Below are 16,395 nucleotides of genomic sequence, written 5' to 3' on the forward strand. Positions count from 1 at the left end.
CCGCGGGGCCGCGCGCGCGCGCTCGGCAGGACACGCCCCCAGGGGCACATCCCTGAGCCGGAGGCCGAGCCCCCAAAGCCACGCCCCCAACCTTAGACCACGCCTTACAAAAGGGCCGCCCATGAGGCGAAACCACGCCCCCTACGTGGCCGCGCCCCTTCTCCCACCCCAAGCCCCTTAGCCGTCACTCGACTTGAGGCCACGCCCCTGACGTCAGCTGTGAGGCGACTGTCACGACCCCGCCCCCACTAAGCCCCGCCCCGCAGAGGCTCCGCCCCCGCCCTTTCCCCTCAGGTGAGGCTCCGCACCCTCGCCTCAGGTGAGGTCGCGGCCCTCGCCATGCTGCGGAAACAGTTTAAAAATGTGATTGCGAGGGAGTTTTTTTGAGTGTTAAAGCATTAGTTCAAAGCACGTGGGCAGAGAAGAGCGGGATATTTCTTAGGCACCCACTCGAGGGCAGCAGAGTGTCGCTGAAATGGCGGGTGGTCCTCTGTCCTTCGCATAGTTTCTCCACAAAATATGCACAGCAAGGAGGAGCATCACAAACGCCTCCATTGTATCTGTTTTATGTCACAAGCAGCACCAGTAAAGGGCCAGGACTGTGCAGGGATTAGTAAAGGACACACACACACAGAGGACCACCCGGATTTAAAACACACAGCTGTGGTTTAACCAAAATACTGAATCCTTCAGTGCTTTTCAAACTACAACACTGCACAAAGCTTGGAGCTGGGAGACAGGAGGAGACATTGCACCTGCTCAGCTCATCCCAGGGAGCCCCAGAATTGGCTAATTTAGACATGAAAAGCTCATCCATTTCCACCCCCTTCCACTAGCCCAGGAGCCTCAGGTGACCGGGAATTAGGGAAGCCTCCCTACCTTTGGGAACACCTGAGCCTGCTGTGCCTGGCCCCTGCAGCAGTGACACAGAGATGTGTGAGATGATCCCAAGGAGATTATCTATCTCCCTGCTCTCAGCAGCACTCAGAGAGCGAGCCTTTTGTGCAAGGAGTGCCACTGGATTGCAGAGGCATTTTTTTGTTTGCTTAGGCCACTTCCAGCTTGTATTGCAGTGCCAGTCTGGATTTGGGGGCCCCCTGGCCATGGTCTCCACAGATATATTCCTGCCAGAGTTTGTGAAACACCTTTTGCCGTTAAATTTACAGTCTCACCTGTGCTTGGACACTGTTTCCTACAGCGTTCTCCCTGAGAAACTGGCTGCTCATGGGTCCACTGTTAGCTGGGCAAAAACCTGGCTGATGGCTGGGCACAGGGAATGGTGGGAATGGAGTCACATCCAGCTTGGGCTGGGCACCACTGGAGCACCCCAGGGCTCAATGTTGGACTCAGCACTGTTTAATTCCTTTATCCGTGGTCTGGATGAGGGGATTGGCCACCCTCAGTACGTTCGTAGGTGACACCAAGTTGGGTGGGAGTGTGGAGGGCAGGAAGGCTCTGCAGAGGGATCTGGATAGGCTGGATCCATGGGCTGAGGGTCAACAAGGCCAAGTTCCTGCCCTTGGGTCACACCAAGCCTGTGGAGCTCCAGGCTGGGGACAGACTGGCTGGAAAGCTGGGACAGGCCCTGGGGGTGCTGGTGGCAGCAGCTGGACATGGATCCAGGTGTGCCCAGATGAGCAAGAGGCCAATGGCCCCTGGGCTGTCCCAGCCATGGTGTGTCCAGCAGGCCCAGGGCAGTGACTGCCCCTCTGTGCTGGGACCTGTGAGGCACCTCCAGCCCTGCGGACAGCTCTGGGCCCAGCAATTCAGGAAGGACATGGAGGGGCTGGAGTGTTCCAGGGCAGGGAACAGAGCTGGGGAAGGGGCTGGAGCACCAGGAGAGGCTGAGGGAGCTGGGAAGGGGCTCAGCCTGGAGAAAGGGAGGCTCAGGGGGGACCTTGTGGCTCTGCACAGCTCCTGACAGGAGGGGACAGCCAGGATTGGGGGTGGGCTCTGCTCCCAGGGAACAGGGACAGCATGAGAAGAAACAGCCTCATGGTTACAGCTGAAATGCTAAAATAAGGAGCAAGTTTCACTGCACCCAGTGCTCTGTAGAGACAGTTGTTATCAGTTCCTTTTGCCAATAGCATGCATCCTGTGAATACATTTACATGGGAATTGGGATCCTGCTGATTGGCAAATCAAAGTAAAATATGATGTTTCTTTATGCAGAGTGTGTGATGCTGTGAGATGCACAGGAAGGAGCCTGAAGGGATCAGGATGATATGCCCCTTTCTTATAAAGAGACCAAAAAACATGGCAAAAAGGCAAAACATTAGACTTAAGGTGGGCCAGGAGGTTCCCTCTTGCCTTCCTCCTTTCTGAGGATTTAGTGAAGGGAGCCCAAACAGAGTGGGAACTGTAGGGAATTAAAAAAGGATCTGGAGAAGGGCACAAAGAGGCACAGGGAGCTGAACCAGCACTTTTGTCCACCCAGATCTACCGAGGACAATGCTGCTTTGCAGCCAAGTTGTTTCACCTCTTAATCCTGTTCCTTCCTCACACCCCCCCTTAGGAGGTCAGTGTCATGCAAGAGCAAAGATTAAGTGATGATTAAGAACATGTAAGTGAAGATTAAAGATTAGGGACAAAGGGTGAGTGAAAATTCATGAGGAGAAAATGTTTGTGCCTCAGAGCTGCTATAACAGCTCCCAGAACAGCAATTTCCCTCTCTCCAGTTATGTGTAATTCCTAAAATTGATCCCAAGTGAAGACTGGCTCGTGCCTACACTGTTGAGGTCTCTGGGCTGCTCTGGCTACATCTAAATCAACTCCTGGTGGAAACCTTCCAGCTGTTCCTCAGCTGAGCAAAGGCTGAAGTACATCCATAAGTCCTGCTAATCCATGCTAATTGAGACTGAACTTTGAGGTTAATTTTTCAGGTTTTTTTTTTTTCCTTTGGATAACCAACCAAAGGAAAAAAAATCCAAAAAACCCATAAAAACAAAGGTGGGAATTACTTAAATTGGAAGTTTCACAAACCCACCTGCACAGTTTATTCTCAGGATTGATGGAATGAGTCACCTGCTATGCTTGCCATGTTTACCATGTAAAAGGCAAACAGGGATGCTCAGCTGGGGGGGTTGTGGCATTTGCCTGCTGAATTGCAGGCTGAAAAAGCCACACTTGTGAAGTTATGGAAAGGAGTTTGTCTGTTCCAGCAGCACACGTGTGCAGCTGCAGAGCCAGCCTGGCAGCTCCTGCTGCCCTCAGCCATTTCTGCCCCCACACCTCCCACACAGCACATGGACAGGCTTCCAGAGCAGCAGGAACCACAGGAGGCAGTGAGCCAGCTCAGGAATCCGTAGTGAATGTTGGTGGCTCTGCTGCTGAGGGGGACAGACCAGGCTCTCAAACAGCTTTTCCCTGGAGCATGTGTGGCACCTTTTCCACGTGAGCTCCCACTGCAGCCTTTCCTGGCTTTGTGCTGCCCACAGCTCTGCCACACCCAGCACCTGGGCAGCTCTCTGCTGCCAGGGGATCACAGAAACCATCCTGCTAGGAGTAACCTTTATCCCCAAGTCCCAGCTCAACTTCCTGCCAACAGAGCAGAGGGAAGTGAGCAGAACAGAATCATTTAGGTTGGAAAACTCAAGTTCAACTGAAGCCATGATATTTTCTGAAAAATCCTTTCCTTAGGATTTTTTTCTCCTGAGAAGCTGAGAGGCCTCAGGAACAAAATGTAAACAATGATTATCTGCTGCTGTGGAATGCAACAGGTGCATCTGTGATTGGTCTCATGTAGTTGTTTCTAATTAATGGCCAATCACAGCCCAGCTGTCCAGACTGTCTCAGTCAGTCACAAACCTTGGTAATTCATTATTTTTCATTCTTAGCTAGCCTTCTGATGAAATCCTTTCTTCTATTCTTTTAGTATAGTTTTAATATAATAGGTATCACAAAATAATAAATCAGCCTTCTGAAACATGGAGTCAGATCCTCATCTCTTCCCTCAGCCTCAGACCCCTGTGAACACCAATCACATTCAACCATCAACCTTACACTGCTAAGTCCACAACTTGTTCCCTGGGAACTGAGGCAGACTCCTGACCCTGTCAGGAGTTGTGCAGAGCCAGAAGGTTCCCCCTGAGCCTCTTTTTCTCCAGGCTGAGCCCCTTTCCAGCTCACTCAGCCCCTCCTGGTGCTCCAGCCCTTTTTCCCCAGCTCATTTCCCTTCTCTGGACTCACACCAGCTCCTCAATACTCGTTTTATGCTCTTGGCTGTGATTTCCCTTTACTATGGATGTCTGTCTTGGGAATTTATATTTGTTGGGTGAGATAGATCTTGTCTCTTGGGAAGTTTCTCATCCTGCTCAGTCCAATGGAGCTGTGCAGTGTCCTCAGATGGCTTCAGGTGTGGCTGTGGTGTCTGTAGAGCTGCTTTCTGGTGAAACAGAGCTAGTGCTGGTGTCATCAAAGGACAACAGAGGGAGCAGGAGTTTTCCTGGAAATCCTCTCCAAAGCTTTTCCCCAGAAATTCTGCAGAAGCTCCTCTGTTAATTTGGCACTGGAGTGCTCATCTGCCTCCCTAGCTCTGGAAGTGTCTTGTAGAGTAGACACAGGTGTTCCTCTTAGCTGGCTCTTCAGAGGGAATAAGAGGGAATATTTCCCAAAATGAAAACTGACAGAGCCTGTGTGACACGCCTGTCTCCATCCATCACTATGACATGATTATTTTGTTTGCTCTTGCCAAACTTTGACATTTCCTGCACACGTCTAAATAGTGATTGCACACGGTGTTCTGGACCCAGGGCAGTGACAGCAGCAGACAGGGCATGTCCTGTGGGTGGAAAAGCTGCTGGAGAGCTGCCATGAGCATCCTCAGAACTACAGCATGGCCAAGCCTGCCATGACCCCACACTGCCTCATTTCTGAGCAACAAGTTGTTCCTGTAACTGCTGCACTCTCAAATGCATGAGGCTTCTCCAGGGAAAAGGAAAGGGCAAGGAGCAGAGCCCATCTCAGGAGGGCTGAGCACCTCTCCAGGGTACCAGGAAAACAAAACTCTCCCAAAGCTATGTTGTTCCTCCTATCCTGTTTAACATCTTTTCCTCCATCAGGATGGTTCTTGATAGGAATCAGCTTCTGGAACACAAAGCTGCTGTGGGGTTGCACCAGAAGAGGTGGCTTGTCACAGACATCTTTTATGAAAAATCTTTTTTTTAAGATTTTTCTTCCTGAGAAGCTGAGAAGCCTCAGAAATGAAATGTAAACAATGATTATCTGCTGCTGTGGAATGCAACAGGTGCATCTTTGATTTGCTCATGTTGGTTGTTTCTAATTAATGGCCAATCACAGTCAGCTGGCTCGGACAGAGAGCCCAAGCCACAAGCTTTTGTTATCATTCTTTCTTTTTCTATTCTTAGCCAGCCTTCTGAAGAAATCCTTTCCTCTATCCTTTTAGTATAGTTTTAATGTAATATATATAATAAAATAATAAATCAAGCCTTCTGAAACATGGAGTCAGATCCTCATCTCTTCCCTCATCCTGAGACCCCTGTGAACACCGTCACAGTGGCTCTGGTTGCCCTCCCAGCTGCCAGGACTCAAGAGGTGTCTCCATACAGGCACTGCCATTCTATCTCCATCTCCACAAAGGGTTAGTGAGATCTGACATGGCCAATGGAAGAGAAAACCACTCCATGCAGGACCTGAAGGAATGTCAGCATGTTATGCTGAGGGGAGATTTGGGTTGGATAACAGGAAAAGGTTCTTCCCCCCCCGCCCCCCCCAGAAGTGGTGGAGCACTGAACAGGTTCCCAGGGAAGGGGCACAGCCCCAAGGCTGCCAGAGCTCCAGCAGCATTTGGACAATGCTCTCAGGGATGCCCAGGGTGGGATTGTTGGGGTGTCTGTGCAAGACCAGGAGTTGGACTGGATGATCCCTGTGGGTCCCTTCCAGCTTGGGGTATTGTGTGATTCTATGATTCCATGATACCTGGGAGGGCAGACAGCCATCAGTGACAAGCCTGGAGAGCAGTGTGGATGTCAGGCTGCTACTGGCAGCAAGGGCAGTCATCACTATCACTGGCAGTTCCCAGCTCCTTCAAATTCCCTGTGTGTGACCCCCACTCCAACAGCAATCCCACACCACATCCAGGTGGTTCAGTTCAGTAACCAGGACACTTGGGGGGGTTCTACCTTTTCCTTCTGAGGCTATTGTAGGTGAGCTGTGAGACCCTGCATAAAGGAATCACAGATCACAGAAATGTCCTGGTTGGAAATGAGAGGAAAAAATACATACAAGGATTACATGCAAGAAATGGCTTTCCTGCACGCTCCACAAAGCCATTAAACAGGTTCTAATAGGCTCATTTTATAAAACACTGATACAAAGGTGGAAGAGAAATATGAGGCTGCTGTATAGTACAGACCTGACTGAAGGTACTTCAGATATGAGCCCAAGTGTGCAAAGAGATTTTTGCTGTCTGGCTCCCACAGACTCAAAAAGTGTCCACAATCCAGCGCCAGGAATTAGGGGGTGAGGTGAGGCCTCATGAGGGCCATGGGGATACCTGACCCCTGCTCTGGAACATTGAAAGATCCATTAGTGACACTGCAGGGATGTGAGCAGGATGTGGATGTGATGTGCCATGGACTGTAGGTGATCCTGTGCAGCCTGGAGAGGCCACGTGCTCCCAGGCCTCAGGGGCTCTCCTGTTCTCTGCATGCACTTCACAAGCCTAAATGCATTATTTAACTGCTCTCTTTTTAAAAGACTGGGGCAGAGGTTTGCCTGAGATGATTATTGCTACTGCTTGCAGAATTAAACTGTGGATTTAAATAGGTTTTATTTAATTAACATGAATGAAATAAATGTTTGTGTCTGAATCAGTCTCAGGAGAGGTCCCAGATCAGACAGTGCCAGTAAAACTGACTGACCTGTGCTTTTTCCAGCAGGATGAGCACAAAAATCTCTCTGTGGCATCTAGACAAGATTCCTTAATCTCCTTAGGCTGTCTCAGGGACAGGCATAGCTGCCAACAGTGCAGGGGCTGGGATTGCAGGGCTGGGTGGGTAAAATCGTGCTTGGGTTCCACGTTCCAGTGGAAGTGAAAGCAGCCTGGGATTTGGTGAACAAAGTACCACAAAGTCCTGGATATTGCTCTTCCCTCAGGTCCTGCTGCTGCCCTCACTGACACACAGCCCAAGTGCCCCAATCCTGATTATCCTCGTGCCAGCTGGCCTGTGGACAGCTGCATGCAGAAAACCTAAAAATTCCAAGAATTGCTCCATCTGAGTGCTTGCATATCCAGCTCTAAAATCCTCATGCACCACCTGTGTCCTGGCTGTCTGTGGGTGTGATGGCAGCTCAGTGCTGAGGCAGAGAGAGGGAAGCGCAGTGGGATGATCTGCCAAACCTGTTTATCCCACATTTTTCCTGAAAAGTGTGTGCCCACTGATCCCAAACAATGTATCCCTCAGCCCTTCCCTTATCTTATTCCTTTATGGAAGTGTGGCAATCAAGAGGGGAGGGAGTTCAGTGCCACCCATCTCCTCTCCCAACACAAGGGCATCACCACAAACCAGGGTTCACTTCCAGCACGTTCCATAGAATCATTGAATCATTAAGGCTGGAAATGCTCTCTAATTTCAAGTCTAACCATTAACCCAGCACTACTGTGTTCACCACTGGCTCATATCAGGAACAGGGTGTCCAGCAGGCCCAGGGCAGTGACTGTCTTTCTGTGCTGGCACCTGTGAGGCACCTCCAGCCCTGGGGACAGCTCTGGGCCCTCACAGCAAGAGACACTGAGGGGCTGGAGCATATGCAGGGAATGGAATAGAGCTGGGGAAGGGAATGGAGCACCAGGAGTGGCTGAAGGAGCTGGAAAGGGGCTCAGCCTGGAGCAAAGGAGGCTCAGGGGGGACCTTGTGGCTCTGCACAACTCCTGACAGGGAGGGGACAGCTGGGGGTGGTCGGGCTCTGCTCCCAGGAAACAGGGACAGGACAAGGGGGAACAGCATCAAGTTGTGCCACAGGAGTTTCAGGTTGGATATCAGGAGGAATTTCTCCACTGTAAGGGTGCTCAGGCCTTGGAAGGGGCTGCCCAGGGAGGTTTAGAGTCCCCATCCCTGCAGGTGTCCAAGGAATACCTGGATATGGCACTCAGTGCCATAAGCTGGGTGACACAGTGGGGTGTCACAGCATATGTTGGAGTCGAGGGGGCCACAATATACAGAGCATCACCACACAAATTCAGAAAGCTTTAAGCGTTTGCTCAAGCAGAGTAACACCTTACCTCATCAGAAAGCTTCAGGCATCTGCCCATACAGAGTAACACTGTGTCACTCCAGACAGCTTCAAGCAGCTCTTTGCTGTTTTACAGTACAACCTTTTATATTCCTCATCCCACATGCCCTGCCCCTGTGTGCCCTCTGTTCCCTTTGGTGGTTGGTCAGTGCCCCTGGGCACTCCATGGCTCATTGCTGTCAGTGCTGCTCACCTGCTGCTCACAGCTGTGCCCATTGGGGCTCAGCCCCACCCCAACCACCACAAACTCTGTGCCCACAACACAGTTTGGGGATTGGTCACAGGTTGGACTTGATGAGCTTGGAGGTGTTTTCCTACCTCATTGATTCTGTGATTTTGTAAACTATGTCCCAAGGTGTCCCATTGCCACACCTGAACCCTTCCTTTTGCAGCAGCACCCAAACACCCACACAACCAAACATGGAACACCCAGCCTCCACCCTGCAGTTGCTTCTGTTGCCAAATCAGGTGGAAACACACCGAAAAACGCTGGGAAACTCTGAATTAATCCCTTTTTTTGACTAACCATACTGCTTCTCCAGATCTTTTTATTCCAGCTCTCCCATTTAACCACCTGCGGCTGTTACACCCCTGAAGATATAAATTGGAGGTTTTCCCATATCATACAGTGGTGTAGAAACCCAGGAGTCTAGAAGATTCCTAAATTACTTTGGCTCTGTGAAAACGAGTCCTGAGCCACTTGAGTCCCAAGGCTGAGTCAAAGGTGAGTGTTAGTTTTATTATTGCCACACGGGATAAGAGGAGTAAGAAACTGTAGTGCTGTATTAGTCATTCTTGAGATAGTCATAACTATTATTTGTACAATAGTTCAAGGGCTGAACTATAACCTGTTGGAATGTTTAGGAGCTGATTGAGGAGTGGGGAGCAGGCAGGGATGGGTGAGAGGGCAAAAATTATATATTTATTGTAGCAAATGTAGATATATTTTATTTATGCACACTGCATACATGCATAGATAGATGGGTATATGGGAATATATGTGTAAAGTCACATAAACCACACACGAGTGTATAAAATTATACACTCGTGTTATTCCAAGGCAGAATGGGTTCAAATTGAAGGAGTAGGTTTATATTAGATATTAGGGGGAAAAAAAATTCCCTGTGAGGGTGGCGAGGCCCTGGCACAGGTTGCCTAGAGAAGCAACCTGTGCCCAACTCTGGACATCTTCAAAGCCGGTCTGGACGGGGCTTGGAGCAACCTGGGATAGTGAAAGTTGTCCCTGCCCATGGCAGGGGTTTGGAACGAGATGGGTCCAAACCATTCCACGATTCCATGGTGATCCTTCCACATAAGCATACACCCACAAAGGCGCAGCTCTGTGTACAAAACATTCTCTAATAAACCATAATTAGACGGCTAATAGCATTTACCCGTAAACACCAATAACCACCTGAACGCGCGCCCGTTGCGGCAGCAGCGGTGCCGAGCCCGCGGCGGGGCGGGGAGGAGGCGAATCCAGCCCCGGAGCTGCCGCGGTGCCGGGGAGGAGGAGAAGGCGAATCCAGCCCCGGAGCTGCCGCCGTGCCGGGGAGGAGGAGGCGAATCCAGCCCCGGAGCTGCCGCGGTGCCGGGGAGGAGGAGAAGGCGAATCCAGCCCCGGAGCTGCCGCCGTGCCGGGGAGGAGGAGGCGAATCCAGCCCCGGAGCCGCCCCGGCCGGGCGGGGCCTGGGCCCAGCGGAGCCGCCCCTGCAGCCGCGGCCCGGCCCGGCATGAGGCTGAGCCGGGCGGCCGTGCTGGCACAGGCCAAGGCGGCCGCGCTCGACGGCGTCCGCCGCCTCAACTGCTGGTGGGCGCGGGGACAGCAGGGACAGGGGGCCGGGGGACGGCAGGGATGAGGGGGGACAGGCAGGGGTGAGGCTGAGAGGGCAGTGATGGAGAAGGGACAGGCAGGCCTGGGCTGGGGGCACAGGCTGGGATCAGGAGAGGGGACGGGCAGGGATGGATGAGGGGCGGCAGGGCAGGATGGAGAGGGGAGAGGAAGGGATGGAGATGGGATAGGCTGGGGACACGGGCAGAGATGGGGAGGGGGGACAAGGGTGAAGGGAGGGAGCTGGGTGTCAGGGATGGGGAGGAGAGACAAGGATGGAGGGAGGGAGCTGGGTGTCAGGCCGGGATGGGGAAGGAGAGGCAAAGCAAGGCCCATGGCAGGCTGTGCTAGAGCAGTTTGGTGGGGCCAGGCTGGGGGCTGGGGCTGTGAACCTGGCTGTGGGGGTGCAGGGGGAGGCTGAGCTGTGCTCTCCCTGACTCCCCTCTCCTCTTGCAGGGGCAGCCACCTGACGGATGTAAGTACTGGAGGAGCCAGAGCTGGAGCCTGGGCCCACAGCTGGAGCAGGGACACCGTGGAGGCCATGGGGTTGGCAGGGCACTGGGGAGGGCCTGGCTTCGGTCTGGCCCGGTGCCTGTGAGCTGCAGGGCTTTTCAGGCTTGATTAGCATCTCACACCATTAAAAAGGAAGTGATTGCTGCTGTTTCCACATTGGAAAATTTCTCTCCAAGGCCCAGCATGGAGTCTCGGAGAGCAGGACCCTGAGTCCTGCCTCTGTGGTGATTTTGGATGAGGTTCTGTCGCTAGGGGAGGGCTGGCAGGGGTGGGAGGGAGCCTTTCTTGCATGTGGAGGCTGCAGAGTTGCTGGAGCAGAAGAACAATGTGACACTGGCTGGTATCTGCACTTCCACTCCTGAGCAGAGGCTGGAGGAGCTGCTGACGCTGCACTCTCTGTGTCAGAAAATCTCTGGTGTTGTTAAGCTCGGGTTAGACTGAAGCAAACCCAAATTCCTGATGGTGCTTTTTGTGATTTCAATTTGGTTTATTTATATTTTCCCCCATGAGTGCCAACTTGTTGTTTCTGTCTCTCCCTGCTCAGATATCAATATGCCGGGATTTGCCCAACATCGAGGTGATCACGTTCAGGTGAATGCCAGTTTGCCAGCTTTGGAGAGGGCAGGGAAATCACCTTTTCCTGGGGGTTGTTTCTTTCCATGTTGCTGGGGTTGTGTGTGTGAGCTGCCTGGCTCTTTGTGCCCCATTTCTCAAGCAGCAGAGATACAGACAGGATTATTCCTCAGCAGCTCCTCTGCACTACTCCCTGTGCTCTTGAGAAAATATTTTCTGTTTTGACAAGTGATAAAACCCCTTAGGATTGTTGCTCCTGAAATTCTACTCCATAGTTTCGACAGGGATCTTCATGGCCTCTCTATGTGGCCTGTTTCCAAAATACTTGTTGAAATATTTTGTGGATCTCTCAAAGCTTTCCCTTTCCGTAATATGCTCAACTTTCACCTGTCCTGGGGATCCCATGGAGCGAATCTCTGTGAATTGGAGCCTTTTAACTTGGGAATCTTACGTGGGTTCTCCTTGGGTGGGTCTGAGGAGCTGCTACAGAAAAGGGGGCAGGTTTGGGGAAAGAAGAGGCTCTTTGTCATCCTCAGCAGGGTGGAGCAAGGGCTCTTTCAATTCTTCCCTCTGCTGACAAAGATGAAATGCCACAAGCCGTGGGCTGAACGCCCCTTGCTGTGCCCTGCTGGGGTGAGGCAGTTGCAGGAAGGGGCACGGGGCAGGATGGGCTCTGACTGTGTCTTTGCAGCGTGAATGGCATCTCAGACCTGGAGCCGCTGCACCAGTGCCAGAACCTGAGCGAGCTCTACCTGAGGAGGAACAACATCAGGAGCCTGGATGAGCTGTTTTACCTGAAGACGCTGCCGCGGCTGCGGGTGCTGTGGCTGGCAGAGAACCCCTGCTGCGGGCCCGACCCGCACCGCTACCGCATGACCGTGCTGCGCAACCTGCCCTGCCTGCAGAAACTCGACAACCAGGGTGGGCTTTGGTCACCTGCACGCAGCCCCGGGCCACCAGGGTGGGCTCTGTCCCCTGCACACAGCCCCGGGCCACCAGGGTGGGATTTGGTCACCTGCACACAGCCCCGGGCCACCAGGGTGGGATTTGGTCACCTGCACACAGCCCCGGGCCACCAGGGTGGGCTCTGTCCCCTGCACACAGCCCTGGGCTGCCAGGGTGGGCTCTGTCCCCTGCACACAGCCCCGGGCCACCAGGGTGGGCTCTGTCCCCTGCACGCAGCCCTGGGCCACCAGGGTGGGCTTTGGTCACCTGCACACAGCCCTGGGCCACCAGGGTGGGCTCTGTCCCCTGCACACAGCCCTGGGCCACCAGGGTGGGCTTTGGTCACCTGCACACACCCCCGGGCCACCAGGGTGGGTTCTGGTTACCTGCACACAGCCCCAGGCCACCAGGGTGGGCTCTGTCCCCTGCAAACAGCCCCAGGCCACCAGGGTGGGCTTTGGTCACCTGCAAACAGCCCCAGGCCAGTGCCACCTGGGAAATGGGGATGTGTTGGCTCCTCTTGAGGGCATCCTTTGAGTTTTGCTAGTCAGGGGATGTTAGGGGTTGAGTTAAATCTGGCGCTTCTAAGCTGTTTTCTCTCTGTCTTCCCTTTTCATTTATCTTCCCCTTTCCCATCTGCCTCCTCTTCCTCCTTCCCCTTTTCCTTTTCCTATCTCCTTTTCCTTTCCCTATCCCTGTCCCCTTTTCCCTTCCCTATCCCCTTTCCCTATCCCTTTTTCCCTATCCCTATCCCTTTTTTCCTTCCCTGTCCCCTTTTCCCTATCCTCTTTTCCCTTCCTTTCCCTTCACTATCCCTTCCCTATGGTAACAAAACAGAGTGCCTCATTATAGCTTGGACAGTACCACTAATTAGTGGTTTGTAGAGCTCTCTCTTTGCTGTGGCCAGACAAAGGTTCTATAACTGGATCTGCTGCTGTAGAAAAGCTTCTCTGTTTTCTTTTTCTTCCATCCAGTAGCAGAAATTTGGTTGCTTTTGGAGCCTTCTCCAGAGACAAGAAATAGTAAAGCACGTTTGCATCCCTCCCCGATACCCTTCTCGCTTTGGGAGGCTGGTGATTGCTTCCAGCATTCTCCTGCACTCTCTGCAGCAGCAGAACCTGCCCTGCTAGAGATGCCATCCCCCTGGGCTGCTGCAGTGGGTAGCAGCAGGCATTTGCTGTGTCCCTTGCAGCTGTGACAGAGGAGGAGCTGTCGCAGGCGCTGGTGGACGGTGTGGAGATCACGGCGCCGCCGGCCCGCAGCCCCCTGGAGAACGGCTGGTCCAGCACGGCCTGCAGCACCGCTGGAGCCACCACGGAGCCCCAGGGCCAGCTGCTCAGCTGCTGCCTGGAGGACACCAGGTGAGGGCTGGGCAGCTGCCAGCATGGCTGGGATGCTGAATTCGTGTGTAGCAAGAAAGGAGCCTGACATTCCAGGCCCACGGCCGGTGCAGCTTCCCACTGTGCTGGTTGCTGCAGTGGAGCCGTGCTGGTTCTGTGGGGCTGGTTCTGCTGTTGGGGGTGGCTTGGGCTCATCAGCTGCTTGTGCAGGCAGGAGTGGATCCTCTCCATTCCCTGGGGTCCTCCAGCTGGATTCTCCTTGCATGGCTGCCTGTGATGAGGAAGGGTTGGCCTGGCAATTCTCCCACCTGGTCATAATAACATTTGCTTTTCCTCCCTTTTTTTTAAGCAAAACTCAGGATGAGCTTGATATGAAGCTTGTTCCCAGGGATAAATACTCCTCCTTTTCCACTCAAGAGACAGACTGCAGCTGCAAGAAGACAGTGAGTATCTTTTAAAGACCAAATTGCTTTTCCTTGTACGCGGGGCTGAGCCCCAGTGTTGAAGGATGTGAAGAACTTTGGATGTCCCCAGAGGAGGGGAACAGAGCTGGAAGAAATGTCCAGGAGCAGCTGAGGGCTCTGGGTTTGTTTGATTTGGAGAGGAGGAGACCGAGGGGTGATCTCATGCCCCTCTGCATCTTCCTGAGGAGGGGATATGGGGAAGGGGTGCTGAGCTCTTCTACTTGGGATCCAGTGATAGAAGACATGGTGATGGTTCAAAGCTGTGCCAGGGCAGGTTCAGACTGGATATTAGGAAGTGTTTCTTTAGCAAGAGGAGATCAAACCTTGGGAAGTGGCTGCTTAACAGGAAACTTAAGTGGTTCCTCAGCCCCCTCCATCATGTAGCCTTGGATGAATCTGGATTTTGGTGGTTCAGCTGGGAATTGCAGAGTGCTGGACTCAGTGCCATTGCATCAATCAGCAGAGCAAGATCTAACCCATAGCTGCCTAGAGCAGCCCCACTGGCTCTGACCTTTAAAAATGGGAGAAGTAGTACCCCATTGCAGCTGAAGAGGCTCAGGTTGGATGTTGGGCAAAAGATTCTCCCTAGAAGGACAGCTATTTAGGCTGTGGAATCTCTCCCTGGAGTTCTTCAGGACATGATTTGACAGAGCCACGACCTGGCATTGGCACTGGTCCTGTGGCGGTGGCAGGGCTGGAGACCTTCAAGGGTCCTTTGCAGAGAGCACCAGCTCTCCTCATTCCTCAGAGCAGGGCTGTCCTTTCCCATCCTACACACACTGAGAGCGAGTGCAGCCGCTCCTGGCTGTGCCTCTCCTGACAGAAGGCAGGCTGGAGCGTGGCCGGCAGCCAGAGGCCGTGGGCAGAGCAGAGGATGGGTTTGTCCTGCATTCCAGCCTCATCACGTGCCTCTCCCTGCCTGTGTTTGCCCCGAGGGCTCGGCTGTGGCTGCAGGTGGCTGCTCCAAACTGCTGCCAGTCGTGGTGGTGGTGCTGGTGGAGGAGTTCCTAGAGAGAGCAGGGAAAATCGAGTGTCCTTGTCCTGGCTGGCTGGTCCAAAGCAGTGTGTGCCTTATCCCCACAGAGCAACGTCCTGGATGCCATCCTGCTTCTCATGAAGGAACTGGACGCAGAGGAGCTGGAGATCATCCAGCAGACGGTGGCCAGGAGGCTCCAGGCCTTGCAGAAGAAGGAGCTGCAGGAGGAGTGACAGCAGCCACCCCCCTTCCAGCCTCCCTGGAGCCCCAGCCCCGCCGTGCTGTCCTGCCCACACCCCTGGCTGCAGCCAAAGCCTCGGGCATGGCATGGGATGCTGCTTCTCTGGAGATTCCCTGCCACTGCAGCAGGCTCTGACACTGTACCCTGCGTGGCTGGGGCTCTTGGGTGGGAGCTGCAGGCACATCAGCAAGGCAGAACTGAACAGGGCTGCAGCCAGAGGTGCTGTGATTTGAGGGGGAGCAGAGCCTGCTGATGGCTGGGAGGGACTCCACCCTTCAGCCAGCCTGGGGGTGCACAGCACCGCTGAGGGCAGTTTGTACCACAGAGATTTGCTTTGGTAGAGTCTGACAGGGAGACGTTGCCTGAGATGGTCACCAAGACCTGTCTGTGCAGGTGCTGAAGGTCAATGTCCAGTTATTAATTTATTTTCCAGCTCCTGGCTGACTTCCTCAGGTCCTTCCTGGTGCATGCAGTGCCTGCCGGTCAGGCAGCCCAAAGGGAAGCTCAGAGCAGCCTAGGTGAACCAGGAATGACTCCCACATCCTGAATGCTCAGCTGTACTCTCACCCCAGCATTCCCTGCAGGCATTAGAGCAGCTTAAAGAAACATCCCAGTTAAAAGGCCCTGAGCATTCTGCCTGCTTTGGACAGGCATCCGGGGTGGGTGTTGCTCTTTAACTGATAAAACTGCATTTACCAAGTTTTGTAGAGCTGTTAAGAGCAAACTAAACTGTTGTGACATACCAAATAAACCCAATTATCCCTCAAGGCTGTGTGAGTGGTGGCTGGAGTTCAGCAGAGGCCTGGCTGGGGGCACTGCTCCATTACCTCTGGTTCAGGGAGTGCATTGTGAGCGCTGTGCAGGAGGAGGAGGGCTGTGCCTTCCCGCTTCACTGCGCCTCTGGAACGGTGAGCCTGCTCCCAGCACTGCCTGCAGGGCCACTGGGCTGCCTTACAACCTTCCTGCAGCCACAGCAAAGGCAGGCAGCAAAAGAGGTGCTGAGCAAAGCTCAGTGCAGAGCCACCTGGGCAGGATGTGGCCCTGAGATACAGGACACGAGGCCTCCGTGTCTCCCAGTGCTGCACTGGTGACGTGGCTGTTCCATGGCCCCTGTCCCTGTCTGAGCAGTGTCCAGCCTGTGCTACCAGGAAGGAATGCTCCTCAGGGATGGTGACAGCCTCCTTGTGTCCACAAGCCTGTTTGCCTGACCTTGGTGGGAGCAGGCACAGCTTGACCCTCATCACTCAGGGGGAGATTTG

General features: G+C 53.5%; 1 protein-coding gene across 1 annotated transcript; it reads left to right on the forward strand.

The window, feature by feature from the left end:
- The first annotated feature begins 9,964 nt into the window (after positions 1 to 9,964).
- CFAP410 (cilia and flagella associated protein 410) lies at positions 9,965 to 15,903 on the forward strand. The gene is made up of 7 exons (XM_063166658.1): positions 9,965 to 10,063; positions 10,541 to 10,559; positions 11,142 to 11,188; positions 11,862 to 12,091; positions 13,308 to 13,476; positions 13,805 to 13,898; positions 15,003 to 15,903. Exons 1-7 carry the CDS (start codon positions 9,987 to 9,989, stop codon positions 15,126 to 15,128), a joined length of 762 nt encoding a protein of 253 aa, XP_063022728.1. The 5' UTR covers positions 9,965 to 9,986; the 3' UTR covers positions 15,129 to 15,903.
- Positions 15,904 to 16,395: the final 492 nt, after the last annotated feature.

Source organism: Melospiza melodia, chromosome 12 (genome assembly GCF_035770615.1).
Source record: "Melospiza melodia melodia isolate bMelMel2 chromosome 12, bMelMel2.pri, whole genome shotgun sequence".
NCBI lineage: Eukaryota > Metazoa > Chordata > Aves > Passeriformes > Passerellidae > Melospiza > Melospiza melodia.

What these genes read in the sequence shown, in the direction of transcription:
- CFAP410 (XM_063166658.1), top strand. Translation starts at nt 9,987, where the DNA reads ATGAGGCTGAGCCGGGCGGCCGTGCTGGCACAGGCCAAGGCGGCCGCG. An exon ending in ATCGAGGTGATCACGTTCAG is followed by an intron (nt 11,189 to 11,861) that starts GTGAATGCCAGT and finishes GTGTCTTTGCAG; the next exon opens with CGTGAATGGCATCTCAGACC. An exon ending in TGCTGCCTGGAGGACACCAG is followed by an intron (nt 13,477 to 13,804) that starts GTGAGGGCTGGG and finishes CTTTTTTTTAAG; the next exon opens with CAAAACTCAGGATGAGCTTG.